General features: G+C 39.4%; 1 protein-coding gene across 2 annotated transcripts; it reads right to left on the bottom strand.

Annotated features, from left to right (window-relative positions):
* Positions 1-811: 811 nt before the first annotated feature.
* On the bottom strand, positions 812-9,991 carry LOC120695551 (disease resistance protein SUMM2-like). 2 transcript variants are annotated; one of them, XM_039978772.1, is made up of 3 exons: positions 9,796-9,991; positions 7,254-8,865; positions 812-945 (listed from the first exon to the last, which is right to left on the bottom strand). In XM_039978772.1, the coding sequence occupies exons 1-2, from the start codon at positions 9,864-9,866 to the stop codon at positions 7,332-7,334; spliced, it is 1,605 nt and encodes a 534-aa protein (XP_039834706.1). In that variant the 5' UTR covers positions 9,867-9,991; the 3' UTR covers positions 812-945; positions 7,254-7,331. The 2 variants fall into 2 exon arrangements, with proteins under 2 accessions (XP_039834706.1, XP_039834713.1); XM_039978779.1 differs by having other exon boundaries at positions 7,254-8,834; positions 9,796-9,982.
* Between the last annotated feature and the right edge of the window lie 4,347 nt (positions 9,992-14,338).

Raw genomic sequence — 14,338 nt, 5'->3', positions numbered from 1 at the left:
AGTACTTATTTTCTGCAGGTTCTCGAGGTCACTTAGTCCGAGGAGTCTGAGGCGAGGGAATGAAGTAGTTGCAGGTGACATGTTGTTTTCGTCATCACCACTCACTAACTCCAGCAGTGACCTACATTCTAACAAATATACCTCTTCTAGGCAGGGCAGCTGCTGGATCCATGTGACTGTCTTGATGCTGTGGCAGCGCCAGATCACAAGCTCACGGAGTCCAGGAAGGAAAGCGCTAGGAACCCCTCCTTTCCATATGATACTTTTCAGATTTGGAAGGTCAACCAATAGGAGTTCAACAAGACTCTGGAACTGCCAATCTGGATCCGCGTTTGTTTCACCCATCATAATCTCTTCCAGACTCTCCATTACCACCACTCCAAGCCTCTCCAGTTGTTGTGCCCTCGTTTTGGCAATTTGAAACCCGTCCAAACTTTCTACGGGTGAAACATGGAGACGTTTCAGGCTTTCTATTCCTCTTATTTCCAGGGATCTCAAGGAATGCCCAGGCAACCTTAAAATCCTTTTTAATGAATCACGATTGGTAAATGCTGCACCCAAGAAATTGCAAACTGGTGAGTCTTTCCAACTCATCAATGCGTGCATACGTCAGGGAAAAACCACTACCATACATATCTAGCACCTTTAACGCACTTAGTGCAGATATGGTCCCATCTGGGATGGTTCTGAGATGCCCCGTAAATCCTAAATATAGGTACCTCAATTTTTTCAATAGCTGGAGCTCGATTGGGAGTGAACAAATTGGTGTATGATGAACATTGAGGCACTGCAAGTTCACTAATGCTCCAACATCTGATGGGAGTTCTTGAATACCGGTATAGGATAGATCTAAGTAAGTGAGAGATGGAGCTGTTGCAAAAAAGCCAGCAGGAACCTTGTGAACCTTACTGTTGCTGAATAATGTGAGAGTTAATAGGTGGGGGCTGTTAGAACTTTTAGGATCTTTAACTCAAAAGAGAACCACATAATTCATACCTTGGTCATTAGGACCTCCCATCTTCTCCCTTTTCTTGTACTTGTTCTGGCCTCTGTGTATGTATGGACGTATGTGTGTCGGTGACTACCCCGGTGATGACAACGTCTGCCGATCGGATGCCCTAACGGGGTCTCACCCCTTTCTTTTATAGTCGTTGCTCACCGGGGGGGACCGACATAGTTGGGTCGGTTCCCGTCCCCGATCAGGACGGTTCGGGGTGTTTCCACCCCGTTCCATTATGTTTTTCAATTCTTAATACTTTATTTTACTGTACATTCACTGTTAAGCTTACTGTTTAAGCTTTACAGATCATCACAATCCCAACATTTTCCCCCTTGATCGTAAGGCTTAAACTTATAAGTCCATTTTTCAACAAAATGACATACCAAGATAAAAGGATTACAATGGTCAATTATACGTACCATTGAACCTAGTTACTATAGCATACCACCTCATATCAAATGAACTTCTTTAACTTAGGAGCTCCAAAACTGACTCTTTATTGTTATACAAAACTTATGGATTCATTTCTCAAAAGACGGTACACCAGATCAATCAATCACTGCAGTCAATTAAGAACCACAGGACTAAGTGACCATGGTTCCCGTTAAAAATCAAAATGATTCCTCTTAGCCTCATGGGGAGACGGTGCTAGAATTAGTCCCAGAGTGCAGTTTATTTTTCATATACATTCATATATTCTTATGAACTTTATGTGCGCACTTCAAAATTGAAAATCAAATATATTTCCAGAATCATAATTTTGTCCCTAAATAATAGGCTGCCAATTAGTTTTTTTATGCCGGCAATCTTTGCAAGGCAAACCTCTTAAATTATGATACTCAGCACTTATATCTTAGTACTTAACTCTTACATATACTGAGCATCAACATTAGTCTTATAAAATGCTCAACACTTATGTCTTCAATACTTATTTGTTGAACACTAAAACTTAAAATCTTAATACATCATTAAGGCCTTGAAACATGTAATGTTTGATTCTGGAATAATTCTTTCACAATGTCTTGGGCCTGGCAATACCCTTTGACATGTTACTCGAGTGGAACTGCACTCTTTACATAATAAGTTCCGGGATAAATTTCTTAAGAAATTTCTTATTCTCTTAAAATAATATGAGTTAGGGACATAAACCCATATCAAAACCTTTTGGGATTAAACATGCCACGACTTAATCTGCATCTTTAATCATATCTTGAATTGGGTGAAACCATTCCACAATATGGCTCCCCCACAAAGGGTGCAATTTTTGTGGACATTAATGCACCTTTGCTAAGAAATATTATTGTCTGAACCTCTCATAACTTGATGGTTACCAGACTTTCTTAAAAGTGAGCATGTAATCCCTTAGTGCCATATTTATGGCACACAAATTACTTTAGCACTTATGCCGACAAGGCAATATGTTTTGAACAATTTTCCAGGGGTCCAGTCCTGGACTTATGTTTGCCAAATATTCCGGTCTTCAAAATTTTAAGGGCATATCATAACTTTAGGTATATACATCACTTATATCTGCCACAACATAAGAAAACTTATTGCCCTTAATGGGAGCAATCATAATTTTGGGGGTAATATTTAATACTCCCATTTTCTGGACCAATCTTGGCGAATCTTAATACTCAAAGAACATAAGAAATATCACCAAGAATAAACTTAATTCCCTGAGGATAAAACTCATTTCTTATAATATACAATATCCCTATTGCTTATTGTCAACAAGACGTTGACTTAATCCAAAATTTCTTATTGAACTTTATTTCATCATTCTAAATGCTTATACCCTCAAAGTAATGTGCAATAATAAGCACTTCTTTTCTTTAATATATTTTATCATAATAATTAATTCTTTATTTTACATGAACCTTATCTAATGAACATAAAATTGTATCTTTCATTATTTCATTTCATAATCATATTTAGGCATTGTCTCCATTAGAAGAAAACTTAACATAAGTATTAGAAACTTACAAACTTCCATTCCATGATATGAAAAAGATTCTTAAAACTTATATCTCAGTTAGGAGGCAATTATGTGAGGCTTATTATTAAAAGATGACCAACTTAGGCCATTAGCATTAAAAGATAGGTCTAATTATACTTTAATCACTTTTGTCTTAAAACAAACATTCATTCTTAATAACCCTTAATGTCATTAACTAAAACTTTAGATTCAATGAAATATTATAAACAATATTAATAACTATATTCCTTCTAAAACATAATGGAAGCTAAGTAACAAAATCAAGATACTAATATAAAAACCCCACATATACAAAAGTATCTTAAATTTTAATATCTTTCATAATATAATTATGTAAAGGAATTACTTAAAGAAATGAAATATAGACATACTTAATAAAGTATTTCCTTCTTTTATTATTAGTGGGAAGTTCAACTCTCCCCCTCGAAATATGGACTAAGCGATAGAGTCATATTTCGATGAACTTTCATAACAAATATTTCTCATTATTGGGATGAAGGATACGAAAACTTTATACTAATGGAAAAGATTTCCAATAGCTTAACATTAACCTCCTATCCACTTTTAACACTTGAGGGTTTTATCTTAAAACTTTCATATTCATGAGGTCAAAATATCATCATACTCATAATTTTTTATGAGCATAAATTTATTTGAGCTTCAATCATAATGCTTTATGATTGGCAACATGATAAAATGAACTCAAAAGGTTCCAATGACCCTTTATTTCTTACCTTTATTCTTATGATCTTTAGGCTTTGAGAATTACTTCTCCATTATTGCCAGAGAAATTACAACATAATTGTACCAAGGAATTTACTCCCCCAGATCTTTACTAGCATTGATCATAAGATAGATTTCTTTAGATTGCTCCCATTAGATATTAATAGACAAGAAATCCATTAGATTTCTTATCAATTTGTTAATTAGCAAGGCTTCTCTAATAGGAGCTTATTGTGTTTATCCAAGCAATCATAATTAATGACCTCATGAATAATGTATTCTTATGTATTTAGTCTATTTCTTATTGAGGGTACTTAAAACAGCCAAGAAAATTATGGCTAAATTCAAAATATCATCAATAGGGATACTTTAATTGATAATTTTGCCAATATTTAATCATTCTACCTTGCATCACCTTTGGTCAGAAACAAAGTAGAGCTTAACATAAAATAAATATTAATTATTCTTCATCTTATTATTATAGGCATAAAATTTCTTATGCAAATATTAATACTCAGGGAATGTTATATCAATATAATCAACTTTGATCATGCTTGAGACTTGGAAACTTAATTGATCTGAGAATTAAATAATGACACATGGCTATAAACAGCTTTGGTCATAATATAGTCATAAGTCACATATATAATCATAAAATTTATCAAGTCTCAAGAACACTTTAATCAGAATCATTTATTTGCGGAAGCGTAAACATTAGTTGTTAATATTCTCTTATGTTTACTCGAACCTTTTGCTTTTAGCATAATTCCTCAATAATACATCAATTATTCTTGTGGCCTTATATATAAGAAAGGATCATAAGCCATTCATGTATTAAGATTTTCCCAGATCATTTACTTCTTTTATTGATCCAATCCACATCAGCTTTGGCCAGAAGTAGATAGGAACAATAAAATTCTGTGAACAAGTATTCATTAATCAGCTTTGGCTAGAATAACAAATACAAGTCACACTTTACTTGACTTTAATCTTCTTTTACTGATCTAGTCCACATCAGCTTTGGCCAGAAATGGACAAGAGCAGCAAAATTTTGTGGTCAGATATTCATCAATCAGCTTTGGCCAGAATGACAAATATAAGCCATACTTAATTAAAATTACATGTCTCTATGTACTTCTTTTATTGATCTAGTCCATATCAGCTTTGGCCAGAAATGGACAAGAACAATAAAATTTTGTGAACAATTATTTATCAATCAGCTTTGGCTAGAATGATAAATACAAGCCACCTTTATGTAATTTGAGACATGTGTAATGAAAATAACCTAATTAAATATCCATGGCTTAAGGACATGAATCCATTATTAATGGGCAATAAATTATGACACTTTCATGATTATACACAACTTTGGTTGGTATATAACCATGAAAGGTTAGCATTAGGTATACTTAAGCCCAATACTTTAGTTCAGAACTAAGTTTTCTATTGGTTTGATCATTATCTAGACACTTAAATAATAATAAGAGGCCGCTTATTTTTCTTAGGAATAAATCAATCATTAATATTAAATTTAATGAACTCATTTATTATAAAAGGCATTATTCAAATAATACATCATTTCAGGCAGCAAACATTAATTACTTTATTTTTGGGATATTTATTATAAATAAAAGGGACATAATTTCTTATTATGGAGAATAAGCATAAATGGCTCAAAACTTAATTTTATTGCCCAAAATAATAATATTTAATCTTAAATAATGAATCATATTAGTCTATGACCCTAATATTCTTATGGGCAAAAAGCTCATAGCTTCATTAAAATAATTTCATAAAATAATACTAAAAAACAAAACTCAATTTTGTATAATATTATTACATTAATGTTGAGCATAAGCATAATAATCAATTCCAAAAAGTAAGGAAATTTCATCACATAATAAAAGCATTTATTATTCTTGTCATTATTTACTAAGGCATGATAAAAGATCTTTAAACTTTAAACATAAAATAATAATCATAATCATAATATTTAAAAGTGAAGCAATATTTATAATCTAAAAACAGCATTATCTTAGCACATCAATTCATTTGAGTCATCACTATGCAGCCCAATACTTATTTCATAATTTTTCAAGAAAAACATCAAAGAAATTTGGCCCAAATCCTCTTTTCCGAGCTGGGCCGATTCCGGCCTGGCCCATTTAGCCGCACCGCCTTCCCACCTGGACTCTAGGCCCGAAACCTGGGCCTGGGCCGGGGAAGTGGCGCTCCCACGCCGGCCTGCTAGGCCCGTGGGGCGACCGGCTGCCGCGCGCCGTCGGATGCGATCCGACGGCTCGCAGCGCGCCTGGGCGGAACAAAAACCGCTGGCCGGCCGCCGCCCTTAAAACCCTAGCCCATTTCTCTCCCTCCCCTCTCTCTCTTCTCTCGGCGGCGGCGACGGGCGAGCAGGGCGGCGGCGCGGTCGCGCGCGCGCACCCCGGGCGGAGGGAGCCGGCGGCGCTGCCGAGCCCCACTCGCCGGATCCGCGTGCGGTCCTCGCGGGCGCGCGTCTCCGTCGAGCGGTGCTCGACAGTGCCCTAAAGCGGCCACCCGCACGCGCGTGAGGACGTCCACGGCGGCGGCGATGAATACGGCTGGTCCGGCCCGGCGGCTGGCACCCGATGCCGGCGAGCACAAGCTTCGAGCCAGTGTGGTAGGGACGGCGAGGCCGCTCAGGGCCATGTCCCCGGGCGCGCGCTCGCAGTTGGGCAGCTGCCGCGGCGGCACCGAGGGCAACAACAACCACCGCGGCCCTTAGGTATGCCCTTCTGCCCTTCACCACTTGATGCTCGGGTTAAGGTTCTTAGTTTTTTGGGATTTGGCCGGCTCAAGTAGGTTCTAGGGTTACGGATTTTGGGAATTTCATTAGATTTTTCTTGAATTTGATTTCCCCTTCTTCTTCAATGCTTAAACCGAAACACTAGGGGGGCTTAGCTTTCTTCTCATGCCTCGAGATGACATGATTTAAACTTAATTCAATTAACATAGGCACAATCATGAACCATATGAGCTTAACAGGGGCATTTTAGCATGAACACGAAGAGCAACTTAAATACAAACACTTAATTAGGCATGATTAGCATGCACAGAACACTAATTGGGTTCTAATTTGAAGCCAACCTGGCTCTGATGCCATTGTTAGAACTTTTAGGATCTTTAACTCAAAAGAGAACCACATAATTCATACCTTGGTCATTAGGACCTCCCATCTTCTCCCTTTTCTTGTACTTGTTCTGGCCTCTGTGTATGTATGGACGTATGTGTGTCGGTGACTACCCCGGTGATGACAACGTCTGCCGATCGGATGCCCTAACGGGGTCTCACCCCTTTCTTTTATAGTCGTTGCTCACCGGGGGGGGGGGGGACCGACATAGTTGGATCGGTTCCCGTCCCCGATCAGAACGGTTCGGGGTGTTTCCACCCCGTTCCATTATGTTTTTCAATTCTTAATTCTTTATTTTACTGTACATTCACTGTTAAGCTTACTGTTTAAGCTTTACAGATCATCACAATCCCAACAGGGGCAACTGCAAGAATCAGGGATCTCCATACCATATTTTCCATTTAGGCAAATCCTTTCAGCAGTGCTCCACTCTTTTGGATCTACAGGTTTTGTCGGTCAGACAGTAGCCACTTTTTGTGAGGTCCGCCCCCTTGTTTTGTTTGTACAATCCAAAGAGCCAGATCCCGGATGCAGTCATGCATTCTCAAATACTTCTCACGTAGAGGTTCTTCTTCTAATAGACAAGCTCTTTTTAAACATCCAACAACAGAGTGACCTCTCAAATAACTGTTTCTAGTATCATCGTCTTCATCTAGTAATCCATGGCCCATCCAAAGATCAATTATTCTTGTTACTACAGATATAGTACCACGTCTCAATAGAAATAAAAGAAAGCATTGCTTTGTCCTCTCATCTGGCAGGTGGTCATAACTAATATACAGTACAGAATATAGGTCAACTTCTGCTCCAGGAACTTTGTCAAACTGCGACTGTTCAAGCAACTTCACAGCATGTTTCCATTCATGCTCGCTATCTTTTGATGCCATAGCCTTACCAACAATCTTAAGAGCAAGCGGAAGGCCTCCACACCTTTTCACAATGCTCTCTGCATAATCCCTGATTTGAGCATTGTTACTTACTCTGGCGCCAGCATTCGCTTCAAATAGACTCCACGCTTCATTGAGCTCCAGCCTTTCTAATAAAATTATCTGAGCATGCCCTGTCATACAATGACAGATTTCTTGCAAACGTGTAGTAATTATCATCAGCTGCCTATTTCGAGGGCCAATTTGCCTGGAACCCTGTGGTATGCCAACTTTCTCTAGGTCCAGTGTTCCCCATAGATCATCAAGCAAGAGTAGAAATTTACTTTCCTTCAAGAAATTATAAAGTGATGCAGATCTAGATGCAGGGCTTTCATCCTTCCCTAACGTTAAACCAAGCTGGGATGCAATATCCCGCTGAACCATCGACAGGTTTTGCTGTTGGCCAACTTCCACGTAGATGACGTGATCAAAGTCATGTGTTTCTGCAGCACGGCTGAAGATGTTGTTTATTTGTTTAAGGAGAGTAGTTTTGCCAGACCCTCCCATGCCACATATCCCAATGATGCCTGTGGTGCCTTGTTCAATGTAGCCAATAATCTCGTCCAAGTATTTGTTTTGCCCCACAATATTAGGTGGCAGAGGCAACTCTTTGCCAGCTGGTGGCAGTAAGCTGAAGATACTATCATTCTGGGGAGTTCTCCTCTTGATCTCGTCAATATCAATAAGTTTCTTGGTGGCAGCGCTGCTGATGCTGTAGTTGAAGGTAAAGTTCCAGGAGTAACCAAACGCATGTTTTCTCCTTGCCTCATATTCATTCTTGATCCTGTCTGATTCATCACGGAGTGATTGAGCACTATCTATCCACCTTAATACTTGTGTCCTTGGTCTCTTGCCTTGGCGTTCACCCAACTGAATTTCCCCCTGGACAATATCCATGGCGTATTTCAAATCATCAGCAGATTTTTCCAGATTACGAACATGAGTTTCAGGCTCGAGAAAATAGCGAATGTGTTTTTTAGCCGGCTTCCATACATCGCCCACAAATTGAGTGACAACCTGTTCGAGTAGGGCATCTTTAGCCACAGAGCTGGTAAGAGGAAACAAAGTAACCCTTAAAATATTAGTTCTGAGGTCATTAAAAAAATGAGGATGAGTAATTTTGATGCAAGACTAATCCATGTGTCCATGTAGTAGTAAGTAATTTATGGTGTGTTTGGTTTCAGAGCTGTTTTACAGTGGTTCGAAAAGTAGCGCCGGTACCTCCGGGTACTGCTGCCCCCAATTTCTTTTCTAGACAATAGAATGAAATGTTAAAATTTATTTAATTAAAAAATAGAAATGGTTTCAACCCAATTTTGCTGGGTACCAGACCGTTCTATTTGATACCATCTACCTCATATTTTTTAACTGTTGGATATTCGTCAATGGCTGGCTTTTATTTTTTCTAACTACCATGAAATTAGTATAAAAAGTACCATTGCTATTATTTATATAAACAAACACGAAAATTACCTTATATGATTCTTTTTTAATCCAACATGCGTCAACTATATATCATCTCGCACTGATTTTTTGTGTTACAATGATTTTGTTTTACACACATGCACTAAACTGTTAAGTATTTAGGGACAAACTATGTCTTCGTTGTGGAGAATCAAAGAAACAATCACAAAATTAAATTAACAAAGATCTACGACGTCGGAGTGAAATGCATTTTTTTAACACATGCTGGGCCTGGACGTAGGCATATGCATGGCTAGTAGGAGTAAGGAGGCAACCCATGATTTATTGTTACCAGAAAATATAAAAAAAAAGGAAGGCACCCTCGATGAAACTAGTAACCATTATTGGTTTAGTTTGGTTGGATTGCATTTGCTACTTATTCATATCAACTGAAATATGCTCTGGGAGAGAATAATGATGGACAGATCCAGAATTTCTGGCATAAATATTTTGCGATTCAGCTTGCAATGGCAACTAGCTGGATGAGATTTGTGGAAGGGGGGTCGATGAGTACCTGGCACTAGCAGATGGAGTATCAGGTCCTTTCATCGGAGAGCTGTTCGGAGGAGCTTCCCTGGAGCCCATCCCAGCCCAGAGCAGGAGGAAGGAGCCTTCTGCAGCAGAAACACGAAGAAAGAAACCAGGGGGAGTTTTTTTTTTTTTGATAAGAAACCAGGGGGAGTTGACCAGCTTGTAGGCAGGCACCAGGCAGTTTCCTCTTTCCAGGTTAGGTGGGACGGAGGAATAGAAGAATTTCTTATTTGACGCTCGTTCGTCGACACCCACCGCAGCGAACGCCTCATATCAGTCCACACTCTCTACTCCACTTTCCCTTTTCGGTATCCGTGTCGCGTTGCTGTCCGCACCCACTTCTATTTTTGAATTCCGTGACGTTTTTACTCCCCCTGCCTGCCGCCCGTTACCAATTCCGATTCCAATTTCCCCCCATCCCCCGCCGCCCCCAAGTGTCCCGATATTTTTCACCGCCCCCCAAAATCAGACGCGCCGCGCTCAATCTCGCTGCCGCGTCGAGGTTCTCGCCGGCCGGCGATTTCCTTCCTCGCCGTGCGGGAGCCGCGCCGAGAGAGGAGCGGACCCTCGCGCGTTCATCCTGGGAGAGCGGCTCGCCGCGTTCGCCCTCATCAAGCGCCAACTACCGCTTCAATCTCGGCGCACGCAGCGTCATTCTCGCCGGCTGCCGATTCGTCCTTGTCGAGCAGGAGTCACGACAAGAGCGAGGTCGCGCTGACGATTCGTTATTGCCGAGAGGGAGGCGCGCGGGAGCGAGGGGGCTCGTCGTTCTCTTCGCTGGCGATTTGTGGTCGTTCTCGCCGAAGGGGGAGACGCACCGGGAGTGAGGGCAGGTTCACGCGTCGATCTCGTCGCCCGGCGATTCGTCCTCACCAAGGGGAGGTGCGCCGGGAGCGAGGGTGGCGCACTCCTGTGTGTGATTTTCTCCGGCGGCCTAGGGGTGATTCATCTTTCGTCGAGGGAGCACGCTGCAAAGGGAGGGACGACTCCATGCGCAGGGACCTGCACTCCATTCGCAGGTTTGTCCCCCTTCCTCGCGGGTTCTTACTTTTTTTATTGGAATTCATGTCAGGTAGTTTTGAAGGATTTTAGGTGTAAAATTTTTCATGCTACACGCAGAGCTTGCCATTCGATGTTTGGTTAGTTTTTGTACATCTACTTTATTTTGATTCGACTACATGGTTGAGAGAGGAAAAAATACAGAGAAGACTTATAGTCTGCACATGTGCAAGGAATGAGCAGTATGGGAAGCAGAACATTTTGAAATTTCATGTTAGCAGAAATAGTTTAATGGGGACCGCCTATTTCTCCTGACTCTTTTTTAATAGCAATAGAAACTAGTAATATGATTTGCTATCTGTGTCAAGATAAATCTACTAAACACAGAAAATAAAATAGAGGAGGGTGTTTGTGTGGTTCAGTTGCCCGTCACCTACATAACACCATCGCTCAACTTAAACTGAACAAGAATGTTAAGGAGTCAAGGACCCTGAGCCCACTATTTTTTTTATCTACGAGCCCTTTTTTTGCATCTGCCAAAAATTTAGCCTAAACTCACTGACTGGGATGAGCTCGATTAAATTATGGTATTATCAGGTTTGTGAGTGGTTCTTCATAAGTTGAGCTATTAAATGTATTGCTAAGCTCTCAATCAGATAGTGATTTCTCCATGGAAGGTTTTGTTTTCTTGGTAGGTTTGATGTTCTTATTTACTTAAAAGTAACTGCCTATAAAGTTTTGGACCTACGGAGGATAAAGCGTTCAAATGTTCTAGTTAAATATGTTAGAAAGTTCATAGTCTTATATCTGAAAATATTTTGGAACTAAAAGTTTGCTGATGTGGTAGTACAAAGTTTATAGTGCCAGGTTTGAAAGTTTTTGGAACTACAAAGTTTTATTAACCAGATACTGAGTCTTGGGCTGAGACAATGAGAAAAGATTGAGACAAGGCTGAGCATCATTTTCTGCATTTGAGATTTCTGCGTTTTCTACAATGGACATGCTCTTTTAGGAGGCCCTGGGGATCATTTTTTATTCATATCAAGTTTCTGTACTTCTCTGTGGGGCCCTACTTGCCATTACCTGTGTTCCACGCAATATGGTTACTGCAAAGATTCTGATGCCATATCTATCCTATTCTTGCAGATAGTAGTTAAGGAATTAATTCAAATACAATTGTTTCCAACTGATGCGCCTAAGCTTAGATTATGGTGTGATCAGCAGTTAAAATGTTCTACTGTTTTCTAGCTGCTATATCATGAACTTGGAACATACACAATATATTAATGATGCATCCCTAGTTGATAGAGAACAAATGGAATTCATTTCAATATTTATATATGATGTATATCATGTGGCCATCTAAACATATCATTTTTCTATACGCTTTGCTGAATAAGCTGTTTGAGCTATCCAATGGTTGTGGGTGTTTCAAGTATTTATTCTGTTGCTAGCTGCACCAGTTGGTAGTTGGGTATTTGCCATTAATTGAATACCCTGATTGCAATTTTAGGTCCACATGGCAGTGGCACAGTGCCTCTGCAGTTTACTGCAGAGGATTTTTTGTTCCCCTGCACTACATGTATGTAAGGACTGATTGACATGCAAATGCAAATAGTTTTGTTGGAGAGGGACATGACACTGAGAGGGGTTTTCTAACTACCTTAGAGGGAGGGTTTTCCTGTCCCTTTCATCTTATTTGCTCTCCACCAACTCTGATGAATTAGGCCATTGCCTGGTCTATGTTGTGTGTGAGACTGGTGTGTGCTCTCTATCTCCTAGTGTCGTATAGATGAGAGATCTTTCTCATTCACAATGCACAAAAATAGTAAAAGATATCTCATCTGTTATGTTCAGTCAATTGTTAGGCGTTTAAGTTCTACAGCATAGGCAAGGGCCCTCCCTATCACAAGCAAAATGTACAACCGATTTTTTTTTCAGCGTCACGACTGAAATCCTGTGTGTTTTCGAATGTTCTTTTTGGCAAGGCACTTATGTTTAACTTTCATCAGAAAAACTTTTAAGCCCTATTGAGCTATTCTAGGAAATCGGTAACGCCTAGTGAGCCTATACGACTTACTCCCTCCTTCCCCGTTTATAAGGCATACACGTATATCAAGATTCAAACCTTCTCATCTTTGACCAATAATTTGACTATTAAATTTTTATTTTTATAATGCAAATTTCATATGATTGGATTCATAATCAAACATAGTTTACAATGATTATAAGTTTATAATCAAAAGTGATATAATATATGATAAATAAATGGTCAAAGTGTTGTTTAGAAGACCGTGTCATGTTCTACCATGCCTTATAAACAGGGAAGGAGGGAGTATGTGTTACTGGCCACTTGTTGCAAGCATTGGTCAAGCACCCACTTTTTGCTATGTAGGGGTCTTTTTTCTTTTCTTTGAATGCCTTCTTCCTGGTACTTCAGCCATCAATTTTTATACAACTTCATTTTGGAAGTTTATGCCCTACTAGCCACTTCATGCAAGCATTAGTCAGGTAGCTATTTTTTGCCATGTAATTAAGTACCCAGATTTTTTTCATGCCACAACAAACTCCCAAGGAATTATATATGTAATAATCTCATCAATTTCTCCAATAGATAACTTGCTAGTAAAAAATTATATGTATTTAAAAGTTTTAAGTATACCATTACAAAGTTTTACTAAACCAAGTACAAAGTTTTCTGATTGTGGTTTTAAAGTTAGTGGTGTACAAAGTTTATAAATGTATATCTTCAAAGTTGCTCTATATAAAGTTTTCTGATACGTCCGCAAATTTTGCTAAGTTGTTTTAGCAAGTTTTTTTGTGTCTATTTAAAAGGTTTTGTTTCCATCTTCAAGTTGTTAAGTTTTCTGGATTCAAATTTATGGCTTTCTACCATTTTTCTAGATTCAATGTTCCGATAATCCAAATTTTGATTATAATACAATTTTTTGATTCAATGTTCTGGATTCAATGTTTTTACTGAACTATGTAGAATTTTTGATTCAATGTTCTGGATTCAAGTTGGTCAGTTGTGATCGCAAAGTTTTTTCAAATGATGTTGAATGTAACACCCCGTGTGTTAATTACCTTAATTAGGATTAATTGGGACTTGATCATTGGTTCAAAGTTGGGTAGTTGAAATGAGTATGCACCTTTGAAAATTCAGTTAACTCGTGTTTTTCCCCCAAACTTTGGTCCCATTTATCTCCTATTCCGTGAATCATTTCACCAAAACTTCTATACAAGAAGTGTAGCCCTACAATCCATCTTTAACTTTTGTATTGATCGATTGAAACGTTGCAATGTGATTTTGGAAGGAACGAAGGCTCAACTTGCTGTCTTTGCCGGCCATGGACACTGAACTTTGGTTCAGTTCGACCGTGGCAGCAGCAGCAGCTCGCCACGCGGTTGCAGGCGTGTGGCCATCGCCGTGCGCCCAATCGACGAGCAGACCAAGTTCGGCACGTCTCTCCCTCTCCCTCCCTCTCCCGAAGTCTCCAGCACCGCCAGCTCTTTTCCTCTCCCTT

The sequence above is a fragment of the Panicum virgatum genome, chromosome 1K (assembly GCF_016808335.1).
Source record: "Panicum virgatum strain AP13 chromosome 1K, P.virgatum_v5, whole genome shotgun sequence".
Lineage (NCBI taxonomy): Eukaryota > Viridiplantae > Streptophyta > Magnoliopsida > Poales > Poaceae > Panicum > Panicum virgatum.
The sequence above is the reverse complement of the archived record's forward strand: the minus strand, read 5'-3'. Positions and strand labels throughout refer to the sequence as shown.